Source organism: Aquarana catesbeiana, linkage group LG03 (genome assembly GCF_042186555.1).
Source record: "Aquarana catesbeiana isolate 2022-GZ linkage group LG03, ASM4218655v1, whole genome shotgun sequence".
NCBI lineage: Eukaryota > Metazoa > Chordata > Amphibia > Anura > Ranidae > Aquarana > Aquarana catesbeiana.
Window position 1 is genome coordinate 77,275,633 of NC_133326.1, and position 13,968 is coordinate 77,289,600.

At 44.0% G+C, this 13,968-nt stretch overlaps 1 protein-coding gene across 2 annotated transcripts in view; it reads right to left on the reverse strand.

The window, feature by feature from the left end:
- The window catches only part of LOC141131445 (unconventional myosin-Vc-like), a 206,199-nt gene that overhangs the window by 44,311 nt on the left and 147,920 nt on the right, over positions 1 to 13,968 (reverse strand). For both annotated transcript variants that reach the window (XM_073618725.1, XM_073618724.1), the window contains exons 28-31: positions 13,212 to 13,292; positions 11,929 to 12,109; positions 3,484 to 3,577; positions 222 to 285 (exon numbers count right to left, since the gene is read on the reverse strand). In XM_073618725.1, coding sequence (XP_073474826.1) covers positions 222 to 285; positions 3,484 to 3,577; positions 11,929 to 12,109; positions 13,212 to 13,292 — 420 coding nt within the window. The remainder of the gene's footprint in view (positions 1 to 221; positions 286 to 3,483; positions 3,578 to 11,928; positions 12,110 to 13,211; positions 13,293 to 13,968) is intronic.

Consider the following 13,968-nt stretch of genomic DNA (forward strand, 5'->3'; position numbering starts at 1 on the left):
TCTTGCTGACTTGCCTAAAAAACTTCCTTCTGTAAATTATTTTCTCCAAACTCTATTCAGAAATATTCCTTGGCAAGGCTGTGGAAGTCATGTGCAGCTATTATCTGTTCCTGTTTTGTATTTGCAGGGCTATCAGATTAGTAAGTGGAGAGCTATGCAGTGGTGATATGTGGATGAAGGGCAGAGGGTGAACATACAGGAACAGTGACATAATCACTTACTTTTCTGACATTTCTTCCTCTTCCAGGTAGTGATGTTTATGATTAAACATTCTGTCTCCTTTGTCTGCAATATTTAAAACATTATATAACATATGTGAATAAAGAACACACAGAAAAATAATAGCTGTGTCACTGCAGAAATTATGTCATAAGGTGTGTACAAAGTCAACACATTGTGGAATACACGGATGTTTTATATTTAGTAGTGTTGACATTATAATAGTGAACCTGAAGACTGGGTGCAGCTAGATTCGTGTCTGCCCCAGAAAATATCAAAAACTATTCACAGCCACTGAGATACAAACAATATATTTAAACAGGGCAATGTCACAGAAATAAAATGCACTGACAGACCAGGTGCTGAACACAGAAGAGCAGATCTCCCTTAGAACATTGAGTACAAAAGAATGACCCTTAGGCTCGGTTCACACTGGGGCGACTTGTCAGGCGACCTAGTCGCCTGACAAGTCGCCTCCCGTTCTGTGCTATGGAACCGTTCTAATTGGAGCGACGCAAGTCGCTCCGACTTAGAAAAAGGTTCCTGTATTACTTTGGGGGCGACTTGGGGCGACTTGCATAGACTTCTATGCAGAAGTCGTCTCGCAAGTCGCCCCGCAGTCGTTTGCAGGTCGCCTCGCTGAGGCGACCTGCAAGTCGTGCCGCCCATGTGTGAACCGAGCCTTATGCCGGGTACACACACTATTTGTTTTTTGTTCAACCCCGTGGTTACGAGGTTAGTTCAGTTATTTCCCCCGCTGAGCTGTCGTGTTCTGAGAGGGGGACGCCCCCCCCACGCCAGAACACTTCAATCAGCGCTCTCTGCCATAGGTTGGCTGCTGGTTTTCCAGCATGCACATCCGACATACACACGAGCCCAATGTCGGACGTTTTTTATATATCCCATAGTTTGTAGAAGCTATAACTTTTGCGCAAACCAATCAATATACGCTTATTGCTATTTTTTTAACCAAAAAAATGTAGTGGAATACATAGTGGCCTAAATTTAACCACTTAAAGACCAGACCTATTTCTAACATTTGTTGCTTACAAGTTAAAATCTGTGGGGTTTTTTTTTAGAAAATTACTTAGAACCCCCAAACATTATATATATTTTTTTTGGCAGAGACCCTAGAGAATAAAATGGGGGTCATTGCAATATTTTCTGTCACACTGTATTTGCGCAGTGGTCTTTCAAATGTAATTTTTGGGGAAAAAATACACTTTCATGAAAAAAGAAAAAAAAAAAAAAACTGTAAAGTTAGCCCAATTTTCAATTGTTTGGTATAATGTGAAAGATGATGTTACGCTGAGTAAATAGATACCTAACATGTCATGCTTTAAAATTGTGCACACTTGTGGAATGGCGACAAACTACGGTACCAAAAAATCTCAATAGGCGACGCTTTAAAAGATTTGAATGGTTACATGTGTAGAGTTAAAAAGGGGGTCTTGTGCTAGAATTATTGCTCTCGCTCTAACAATCGCGGCAATACCTCAACTGTGTGGCTTGAACAGTGTTTACATTTGTGGGCGAGACTTACGTATGTGTTCGCTTCTGCGTGTGAACACGGAGGGATGGGGCACTTTAATTTTTTTAATTATTATTATTTATTTTTATTTATTTTTACACTGTCCCTCTAAAAAAAAAAAAAATGATCACTTTTATTGCTGTCACAAAGAATGTAAACATCCCTCATGACAGTAATAGGCAGTGACAGGTACTCTTTATGGAGGGATCTCCAACCGCTCCACTTGAAATTATTATTAAGATCAGCATTTTTGAATGCTTTCGATTTTTGAAAACTGGTACTGTTGGTTTCCGAGAAAACCGGAAGTGATGTCATGACGTGGCTTCCGGGTTACCATAGCCGAGACCCGATCGAAGCTGAATCCGGCTTTGTTCGGGTCTCCGGCAAGCACAGATGAGCAGCGGAAGACGGGGGGGGGTTTGGGCGCTTAGCGGCATCGGTTGTTATTACGAGAGAGCCGACCGTCAGCTCTAAAAAATAGTACTGGGGTGATGTCTGCAGCTCCGGTACAACCACTTGAAGCCAAATGACGTACAGGTACTACATTTGGCGGCAAGGGGTTTTGAAGAAATTTAATGTTTTACATTTTTTTATTGGATGAGTTTTATAGCAGAAAGTAAAAAATATTGTTTTTTTTCCCAAAATTGTCGGCCTTTTTTTGTTTATAGCGCAAAAAACAGAAACTGCAGAGGGGATCAAATGCCACCAAAAGAAAGCTCTATTTGTAGAAAAGAAAGGACATACATTTTATTTGGGTACAGCTTCGCACGGCAGCGCAATTGTCAGTTAAAGTAGCGCAGTGCTGTATCGCAAAAAATGGTCTGGTCATGAAGGGAGATAAATCTTCCAGAGCTGAATTGGTTGATGCAACATTAACGCACTTCGCCCCGTAAGAAAAAAAGAATAGACTGGCTTGATAGCCTGCCTCCTCCGCTACTAAAACTTCCTGGGCTTGCCTGTTGCTTCATTTGTCCTCCATAGACCTAAATCAAAGCTTCATGTAATCATCAGGTTGATCATAGTCAGAGCTTACTGTCAAGGCTGGGCTCAGCCCTTCCTTCTCTGAGCTGGCCGCTCAGCTGTTGTTGATTCTGCTCGTCAGTCCTGCCTACTTAAAGTCATCCAGCTCACTTGATCTCTGCCTTCGCCTTTGTCAACATCACAGAGACTTTCTCCTGCATTCTTGTTGAAGACTTGCTTGGCTGACGTTCCTTCTGGCTTATCTCTGGCTCTCTGACATTTGCTTGGCTGACTACCCGATCCGGTTACTGAACTCTGACTTGTTTTGACTACGCTTACTCTGCACCTTATGATTATTATTATTAAACAAGTGTGATTTACTATACTTCTGTCTCAGTCTGATTCATGGTTCCTGATCCTTACACAGAGTAAGGATCCTTCCTCCATTGCCACTTGACAATGCTTGAGTCTTATTATTGATTGCTGGGATGCCAACTGCGGCATCTTGTGGGGAAGGGGAGAAAGTCGCATGCTTTCCCATTCCTGGAAATATTGGGTATTTCTCATGGCTCTCATTGCTAAATAGACCAATGGAGGAGTATGGGAAAGGTAATTCTCTATGCAGGAGGTGGGTTACTTCCAGAAGGAAAGTTTTGCAGTGGCAATCTATATATTTCTGCCACTACAGGTTTCATGTAATGGCATTTGGAGAACTGAAAAAAAAAAAGGAAGCATGTTAAATAATTGTGTAATAACAGCCCATGCATTGATACCTGGCATGTTCATGCTCTGTTCATACAGGGAGCCTTGGAGGTCCAGATTTTCCTTTTCAAGTTCAGAGATTTTAGCGTTTAGAGAAGCTATGACCTTTGGAAAGTAAATGCAAAAAATAATGTGATTTAGTTATCTATTTAACAAACATAGGGGGAGATTTACTAAAACTGGAGCAAACAGACTCTGGCGCAGCTGTGCCTAGTAACCAATCAGCTTCTAACTTTAGCTTATTCAATTAAGTGTTGACAATAAAATATAGATGCCGATTGGTAAATATGCACAACCGCAACAGATTCTGTGTGCACCAGTTAGTAAATCTCTCCCATAGCTTTAGAAATAATAATGAAGGTACTGAGAAGATGTAGGATTATAGTGGGATGTTTCGTTCATATTGGTAATTAGTTATTTCATGTTTTAATCATGTTTTTTATTTTAAAAACAAATGCCTTATAGGGTGCTTTTCGCAAAGCATGCTGGACTATCTTATCATAAAGCCCATTCTGTGTGAGTTTGCATGTTTCCACCTCTGTCAGGAGAAAGATCATTCAGAGAATACTGCTCTACCTGCTGGCTGCAAGTCGTTAACATCAAATATATTTATTGGTACATACAGTGCCTTGAGAAAGTATTCAAACTCCTTAAAATGTTTAACATGTCATGTTACAACCAAAAACATAATTAAAGTAAAAAGTAAATGTATTTTATTGGGATTTTATGTGATAGACCAACACAAAGTGGACCCATATTTGTGAAGTGGAAGAAAAATGATAAATGGTTTTCAACATTTTTTACAAATAAATGTGTGAAAAGTGTGGCGTGCATTTGTATTCAGCCCCCTGAGTCAATACTTTATAGAACCGCCTTTTGCTGCAATTACAGCTGCAAGTCTTTTTGGGGATGTCTCTACCAGCTTTGCACATCTAGAGTGACATTTTTGCCCATTCTTCTTTGCAAAATAGCTCAAGCTCTGTCAGATTGGATGGAGAGCATCTGTGAACAGCAATTTTCACGTCTTGCCACAGATTCTCAATTGGATTTAGGTCTGGACTTTGACCGGGTCATTCTTATGCCCCGTACACACAGTCGGACTTTGTTCGGACATTCCGACAACAAAATCCTAGGATTTTTTCCAACGGATGTTGGCTCAAACTTGTCTTGCATACACACGGTCACACAAAGTTGTCGGAAAATCCGATCATTCTAAACGTGGTGACGTAAAACACGTACGTCGGGACTATAAACGGGGCAGTGGCCAATAGCTTTCATCTCTTTTTTTATTCTGAGCATGCGTGGCACTTTGTCCGTCGGATTTGTGTACACACGATCGGAATTTCCGACAACGGATTTTGTTGTCTGAAAATTTTATCTCCTGCTCTCCGACTTTGTGTGTCGGAAAATCCGATGGAAAATGTCCGATGGAGCCCACACACGGTCAGAATTTCCGACAACACGCTCCGATCGGACATTTTCCATCGGAAAATCCGACCGTGTGTACGGGGCATTACACATGACCTAAACCAGGGGTGCCCAACCGCCACTCTGGGATGGCGGACTGGCAAGATCCCAACCTGCCATCCCCGAGCATCAGTGTGAAGAACGAAGCCGGAGCTAGAGGAAGCAGAGCCGATGCTTCCAATATAGCGCCGGCTCCTGATACTGGCGGAGTGATACCAAATGTACTCCGCCTGTGACAGGAGCAATACAGGAAGCATTGGCTCTGCTCTCTACTGCAGCCGCATGGTTCCTCTAGTGCCAGTTCCTGTCACACTGATGCTCGGGGCTGGTGGCTTGGGAACCAGCCAGCAATACCCACCAACATTACCCACCAGCAGTACCCACCAACAGTAGCCACCAGCAGTACCCACCAACAGTAGCCACCAGCAGTACCAGCCACCAGTACCCACCAACAGTACCCGCAAGCAGTACCAGCCAGCAGTACCCACCATCATTACCAGCCAGCAGTACCCACCAGCAGTACCAGTCAGAAGTACCCACCAGCAGTACCAGCCCTGGAGGATAGCCAGCAGCAGCCACCAGCAGTACCAGCCCTGGAGGATAGCCAGCAGCAGCCACCAGCCATACCCGCCTGGGGGGACAGCAGCAGCCAGCGACACCTGCAGGAATCCTGAGGAAGAAGTGCAGATTGAGGTCAGTTGAGGTGCAGGTAAACTGCAGTGCATCAGTGTGAAAGCAGCCTTAGGCCCCTTTCACACGATTGTTCTGATCGGGTCCGCCTGTCTGTTTTTCAGGCGGACCCAGTCAGACCCTCCATTCACCTCTATAAAGCGGCAGATGTAAACGGACTTGTGTCTGTTTACACCCGCCTATCTCCAATCCGATCAACGTAAAAAAACAGAAGAGAATCTGTCCCCTTCTGTCTGAGCAGATCAGATCGGAGGGCCCATAGAGTAGAGCGCGCTGTGTCCGTGTCTGCTCTGCATACGCAGAGTGGACACAGACCTGTCATCTACCCATTTCGTTCATTGTGGCCCGCAACAGGTTACCAAGTCGCGAAAATGGCCCTCACTCCTCAAAAGGTTGGGCATCCCTGATCTAAACCATTTCATTGTAGCTCTGGCTGTATGTTTAGGGTCATTGTCCTACTGAAAGGTAAACCTCTGCCCAAGTCTCAAGTCTTTTGCAGACTCTAATGCCGCGTACACACGATCGGTTTTCTTGTCACTTTTCCGACAGTATTCCGCTCAAGTCTGCCTTGCATACACACGGTCACGCAAAAGTTCGCTGAAATTACGACTGTCAAGAACGCAGTGACGTACAACACTACGACGAGCTGAGAAAATTAAGTTCAATGCTTCCGAGCATGCGTCGAATTGTTTCCGAGCATGCGTAGGGATTTTGCGCGTCGGAATTGCCACAGACGATGGCATTTTCAGGTAGGAACTTTTCCCAACCGAAAAATTGAGAGCATGCTCTCAATCTTTTGCTGGCTGGAATTCCACCAGCAAAAGACTGATGGAGCATACACACGGTCACATTTTCGGACAAAAAACTCTCATCGGTCTTTTGCGGGCCGAAATTCCGATCGTGTGTACGTGGCATAACAGGTTTTCTTCTAAGATTGGCCTGTATTTGGCTCCATCACTCTTCCCATCAACTCTGACCAGCTTCCCTGTCCCTGCTGAAGAAAAGCATCCCCACAACATGATGCTGCCACCACCATGTTTTTACGGTGAGGATGGTGTGTTCAGGGTGATGTGCAGTGTTAGTTTTTCGCCACACATAGCGTTTAGCTTTTAAGCCAAAAAGTTAAATTTTGATCTTATCTGATCAGAGCACCTTCTTGCACATGTCCACCCACATGGCTTCTCGCAAACTGCAAACGGGACTTCTTATGGCTTTCTTTCAACAATGGCTTTCTTTGTGCCACTCTTTCATAAAGGCCAGATTTGTGGAGTGCATGACTAATAGTTGTCCTGTGGACAGATTCTCCCACCTGAGCTGTGGAACTCTACAGCTCCTCCAGAGTTACCATGGGCCTCTTGGCTGCCTCTCTGATTAATGGTCTCCTTGCTCGGTCTGTCAGTTTAGGTGGCCATGTCTTGGTAGGTTTGCAGTTGTGCCATACTCTTTCCATTTTCGGATGATGGATTGAACAGTGCTCCGTGAGATGTTCAAAGCTTGGGATATTTTTTTTTATAACCTAACCCTGCCTTAACCACTTCAGCTCCGGAAGGATTTGCCCCCTTAATGACCTGAGCATTTTTTGCGATACAGCACTGTGTCGCTTTAACCACACACTGACCAGCACACAACGATGTACGTCGGCACAATGGCACGGCTGGGCATATGAGCGTACAGGTACGACCCCTTTAAAACACAGCATTGTGGGCGCGCGCCCGCCGCCGCGTGCTCCGTGACCATGCCCGCGGGTCCCGCGGACTCGATGTCCGCCGGTGTCCCGCAATCGTGTCAACAAGGCATCTCCCTGTTCTGCCTAGTGACATGACAGGGATCTACTGCTCCCTCTCATCGGGAGCAGTAATCGCTGTCATGTCAGTGGTAGCCCCTCCAACACACAGTTAGAACACCTCCCTAGGACACACTTAACCCCTTGATCGCCCCCTAGTGTTTAACCCCTTCCCCGCCAGTGTCATTTACACAGTAATCAGTGCATTTTTATAGCACTGATTTCTGTATAAATGACAATGGTCCCAAAATAGTGTCAAAAGTGTCCGATGTGTCCTCCATAATGTCGCAGTCATGATAAAAATCACAGATCGCTGCCATTACTAATAGAAAAAAAATGAATAACAAAAATGCCATAAATCTATCCCCAATTTTGTAGACGCGATAACTTTTGCGCAAACCAATTAATATATGCTTATTGTGATTTTTTTTTTTTTACCAAAAATATGTAGAAGAGTACATATCGGTCTAAACTGAGAAAGAAATTTGTTTTTTTTATATATTTTTTGGGGACATTTATTAGAGCAAAAAGTAAAAAATATTGCTGTTTTTTCAAAATTGACGCTCTTTTTTTGTTTATAGCGCAAAAAATAAAAACCGCAGAGGTGATCAAATACCACCAAAAGAAAGCTCTATTTGTGGTAAAAAATGAAAGTCAATTTTGCTTGGGTGCAACGTCGCACGACCACACAATTGTCAGTTAAAGCGACGCAGTGCCGTATCGCAAAAAAGTACTCTGGTCAGGAAGGGGTAAATCCTTCCGGGGCTGAAATGGTTAACTGACAATTGCGCGGTCGTGTGACGTTGTATCCAAACAAAATTGACGTCCTTTTTTTGGGACAGTTTACCGTTCTGCCTCTCCTCGTCGCGATCGCGGGCTGCTGGCGGACACTGAGTCTGTGGTTAAAGCTCGCTATCCTGCTTTTGCGGACTGAAGTACAGGTAGATCAGTTCATGCAGGAGAGCCAACCTGCTGCAGTAGATCTGCGTGAGCAGGTCGGTAAGTGGTTAAACTTCTCCACAGCTTTATCCCTGACCTGTCTGGTTTGTTCCTTGGCCTTCATGTTGCTGTTTGCTCACTAAGGTTCTCAACAAACCTCTGAGGGCTTCACAGAACAGCTGTATTTATGCCGAGATTCAATTACACACAGGTGGACACTATTTACTAATCAGGTGAAGGTGATTGGTTCCACTAGATTTTAGTTTAGGGGTATCAGAGTAAAGGGGGCTGAATACAAATGCACGCCACACTTTTCAGATATTTATTTGGAAAAAAATTTGAAAGTCATTCATCATTTTCCTTCCACTTCACAATTATGTGCCAATTATGTGCCACCAATATATTTACATTAACCCAGGTTAATCTGCAAAAATCCCCGAAACAAGCACTAATAGGCAGCCCGGTAGAGAATGCCCCGAGACATTCTAAACAATTAATTACCTTCATATTCATGGCAGCAAGGATTGCGATCGCTAGGTCATGGAGGTCAGCTATCATACCTTTTGACTTACTTAAGGCGAAACTCACTTGGATTATGATAAATGAACGCCTTTCAGCCATTTGGAATGATGAGATTAAACAGTTTGAGAAAGTCTGGAGCCCCTGGATCAATTATATTGCAGGTGATTCTTGAGCTGGTTTGGCTTAAAGTGAAGGTCTGCCCCAAAAAAAAAAAAAAATTACAAACCAGCAGCTACACATACTGCAGCTGCTGGATTTTAATAATAGGACACTTACCTGTCCTGGAGTCCAGCGATGTCGGCACCGCAGCTGATGTTTCCATCAGCTGTCGGGTGCTGCCGCTGCCATTGTGGGTAAGGGTACCCGGCAGTGCAGCCTTTCGGCTTCACGCCGGGAACCCTACTGCACATGCGTGAGGCCCGCTGCTCTCCTACTGGACTGGCGACAGGGGAAGGAGGAGGGAGCCCCAGCCGTGATGACAATAGCCGTGGCTGAGGTTCCTAGAAGTGGGAAAGGATACCTGTCAAAGACAGGTATCCTGTCCCCCCTCCCCCCGAAAGGTGCCAATTGTGACACCGGAGGGGGGGGAATCAGATGAGCGGAAGTTCTGCTTTTGGGTGGAACTCCGCTTTAAGCCAATCCGAGAGAGGAGCGTGGGCGTACAGGAAATCTATCTTACTTACTTTTTCCTTCTTTTCTTATGCTCTATCTGTCTTTTCTCTACACTGTAGAACGTCCCTATTAATTTTAGGGGGACGTCAGATTTTTCTATTTAAAATATGGGATTACTCTCCGTCAGTTAGGAGGTTATGTATGCTGCAGCGCATACTAGGAGAGCCAAGATACTTGGCTCAAATTTATTTCCTGGCGCAGTTCCTCCTGTTTTCACCAGATCATAATTGCTAATTGGGATAACGGTTAGAATTGTATTGCATTACTCGTAAAATTTGCAATACAATGCAAATTTGAAAGTTAGCTTATCTCCTGGTTTCAATATATTGAAATAAAATGTCAGTAGTAACCTCTTGTTAACCATTTGGTTATATTGTTAATGTATTTTGTGTGGGAGAGGATCAGTGGCATAGAATCTATATGTCACTACCATGCAATGTCAATTGTATTTCTTTCTTGTCTTTGAAAATCTTAATAAACCATCATTGGTAAACAAAATACATTTACCAGTGGCGGAATTACTAGGGTCGCAGCGGTCGCAGTTGCGACGGGGCCCTAGCATTCCGTCACTGTTTGGGGCCCAGCGGGGTCGCTATTCACAGGGCCCTGAGCGGAGAGAGTGTCTCTCATGTAACAGCAGCACAGAGACACCGGCATTGACGTTTTATTTCCCCCTCGTCCTTCCTCTCTCGCACGGGATGACAGAGGACACACAGTTGATCTGCTCCCCCTTCTCTCCCCTCCCTACTCCTGTGTGCTCCGCGGGCAGTCAAGTGTGAAGCTAACAAGCTCACATTTCCCGCGGAGCACACAGGAGAGGGGAGGGGGGAGAAGGGGGAGCAGATCGGCTGTGTGTCCTCTGTCATCCCGTGCGAGAGAGGATGGACGAGGGGGAAATAATACTGTCAATGCTGGTGTCTCTGTGCTGCTGTTACATGAGAGACACACTCTCCGCTCAGAGCCGTGCTGTCATGAGAAGACAGGGGACACTGATAGAAGACACTCATGGGCACTGATAGGGGACACTGATAGAAGGCACTGATAGAGGACACTCATAGAAGGCACTGATAGGGGACACTGATAGAAAGCACTGATAGGAGACACTGATAGAAGGCACTGATAGGGGACGCTGATAGGGGGCACTGATAGAAGGCACTGATAGGGGACGCTGATAGGGGGCACTGATAGAAGGCACTGATAGGGGACGCTGATAGGAGGCACCGATGGGAGGCACTGATGGGATTTACTGATGAGCACTGAAGGGAGGCACTGATAGGGGGCACTGAGAAGGCACCGATAGGGGGCACTGATAGGGAGCACTGATAGGTGACACTTATAGGGGGCACTTAGAAGGCACTAGGGGGCACTGATAGTGGGCACCGATGGGAGGCACTGGTGGGCACTGATGAGCACTGCTAGGAGGCACTGATAGGATTTACTGATGAGCACTGATAGGAGGTATTGATGGACACTTATAGGTGGCACTGATGGGCATTGATGAGCACTGATAGGCAGAACTCATAGGCTGCATGATGGGCACTGAGGAACACTGATTGGCAGAACTCAGGCAGTATTGATGGGCACTGATGGGCAGCATTGAAGAGTACTGATAGGTGGCACGGATGGACGCTGTTAGGCGGCATTAATGAGCACTGATAGGTGTTGCTGATAGGCAGATTTGAAGGGCACTAATAGGCGGCATTAATGAGCACTGATAGGTAACACTTGTAGGTAGCATTGATGGGCACTGATAGGCGGCATTGATGGGCACTAATAGGCGGCATTGATGAGCACTGATAGGCAGCATTGATGGGCACTGATAGATGGAACTGATGATTGGGGCACTGATTATCAGTATAAACAATTTAATGACATTCTTGACAGTTAATGGCAGTCCTTTCCTAACACAGGCACAACGTGGGAGGAAAGGGCTGCGGATAACAGGCAAGTCTGTTTACATGTGATCAGCTGACATCACATAGTAAAGGGCCACTGTGATTGCGCTGGATGCACGTCCCAGGGGGCATGCGGGAAGCACGGTTTTGGGAGGATGTCCATGGACGGGGGGGCCCATCATGGTTTCTTGCACCGGGCCCTGAAGGTTCTAGTTACGCCTCTGACATTTACGTTTTGGGTTGTAGCATGACAAAATGTGGAAAATTTCAAGGGGGGTGAATACTTTTTCAAGGCACTGTATCAAATACTATTATAAAAAAAATCCCCGTTTAGCAGAGTCCCAAGACTATAAAGTTTAATACCAATGCTATGCCATTCCCTTTAATCCACTGCTGCAGAATAAACACTATGCTTCACTGAATTTCAATATGCTGTCACAGGATTAACAAAAAAAAATGCAATTTTCCTGGTTTTTAGTCATCCAAACCTTTTTCTCAGATGTCAGCCTTATGATCTCTTGTCTGAGGGCATCGTTTGTGTCCTTCTCTTCCTGCAATGACTTTTGAATATTTTTTATGTCGCCACTAAAATGATTTACTTTAAAGTTCAACAGCTCGATATCCTTTTCATAATTTTCCTTCTGTGTCAGAAAGTGATTTTCTAGGATTCTACAAAACAAAATTGAATTGTGTTGAGCAGATACTCCACAAAAGTAATGCAAAAGTCCCACCTATAGCAAAGTGGAAGTCTTATGCCGCGTAAACACGGCCGGACTTTCCGGCAGAAAAGGTCCGACGGAATCATTCCATCGGACATTCCAATCATGTGTGGGCTTCACCTGACTTTTTCTTTAGAAAATTCTGACGGACCTAAAAATAGAACATGTTTTAAATCTTTCTGACGGAATCAATTCCTATCGGGAAAACCGTTCGTCTGTATGCTATTCCAACGGACCAAAAACTACGCAAGGGCAGCTATTAGCTACTGAACTTCCTTTTTCTAGTCCCTTTGTACGTTATCGCGTTCTAAACGATCGGACTTTGGTGTGATCATGTGTAGGCAAGTCCATTTCAGCGGAACTCCGTCGAAAAAACTGTCAGGAAAAAACGATTGTGTGTACGCGGCATAAGAGCACTATTTTGTGCATTATGGACTTGTCAAGTTTCTGTTACACCTGAATTCATAAGGTCATATATTTCCTAAAACACCTTTCCTTCAATCAGCATTTGACACCTTGTATTATTCAAAGGCGTACATGTGTTATCTTCATTACATTATACTTGGTTCTTTTATAGAAATAGGTACATGTGTAAAAATACACCTTTCACAAACTTGACCAGTTTCTAACTGAGCATGTGATTAGAAAACCATTAACAGAGAATACTTTCTTTAAAACATAATTTTAAAACTCTAAGTAGATCCAGAGATAAAGACCACAAACAATATACAGTTTGATCATTTCAAGATAAAGTCAAGCTTGACCCTGCCCCCATATATCCCAAGCCTCCTCATAGGTCCTTTATTATGTAAGGTGTAAGATCACTAAAAAGATATATTCTAGTTATTGTGATCATCGATTTAGGTCAGGTGAATACAGATTCTCTGTATTTATAGTGGAAGGATATTGTTCGAAAAACTTCTGTCTCCTCCAGGTGATTGCTGTTATGTACAGTAGTTGCTATGTGTAAATAGGCAGTGCTATTGCAAACTGGCTGTGCAATATGGTGGGACCATCATAAAAATTACACTAATGTTACAAGAATGCCTCACCTGGTTGCTTTTTTCAAGCCTTCATAAGCAAACCAAAGTTCTCCATCTTCATTTATATTTCCTAAATCTTCTTGGGCAAGTCTACATGTAAAGAATGTATATAGATATTGTTATGCATTTGTTAAGTTTCTTCTTTCCATAAATTTATTTAACATTGATAAATGTGATCTAGTAACAGCATTAAATGTCACAGAGGTAAAACAGGGTCTGAACGTGGAAATATACGTACATCTCAAGTGCAATGTATAGTAATAATACAAACAATAGAAATGTATAGAATGGGGGAGGGGGTGGGGTTAGGATTAGAGGGGTAGTCCTCAAGGGATTCCCAAGCTGTGGCAAGGGTCATCTATTGGGCTACCTGTCTCCTTATCTGTACTCCAAAATGGTCTGAATACCCTCTATGTAAGACTAGATGTTACAGATGAGCCTTGTCTCTGCCACAGAGTTCTAGCTGGTGAGTATATCTTCATTGTGTAAGTAGATACTGTCTTGATGATTCAGTCATTCAATCAGTACAACACTGAAGGATAGGGCCACCATAGACAAAAAAACATTTCTCCCTTTGTTGCCAGCATTGATTAGAACTGTTGGCATTGGCAAGATTTTTGTGTAGTAAGGAGGGCATTCTGTACTACCTTGTATGAAGCTTGTAGCTTTTTTCTTGGAGATTGACATTAGGGAAACATTTATGAATGGTGGTATTTAAATGTTTGCAATGGTCATTGAGGTAATTGATGCATAGGTCTTTCTCCCA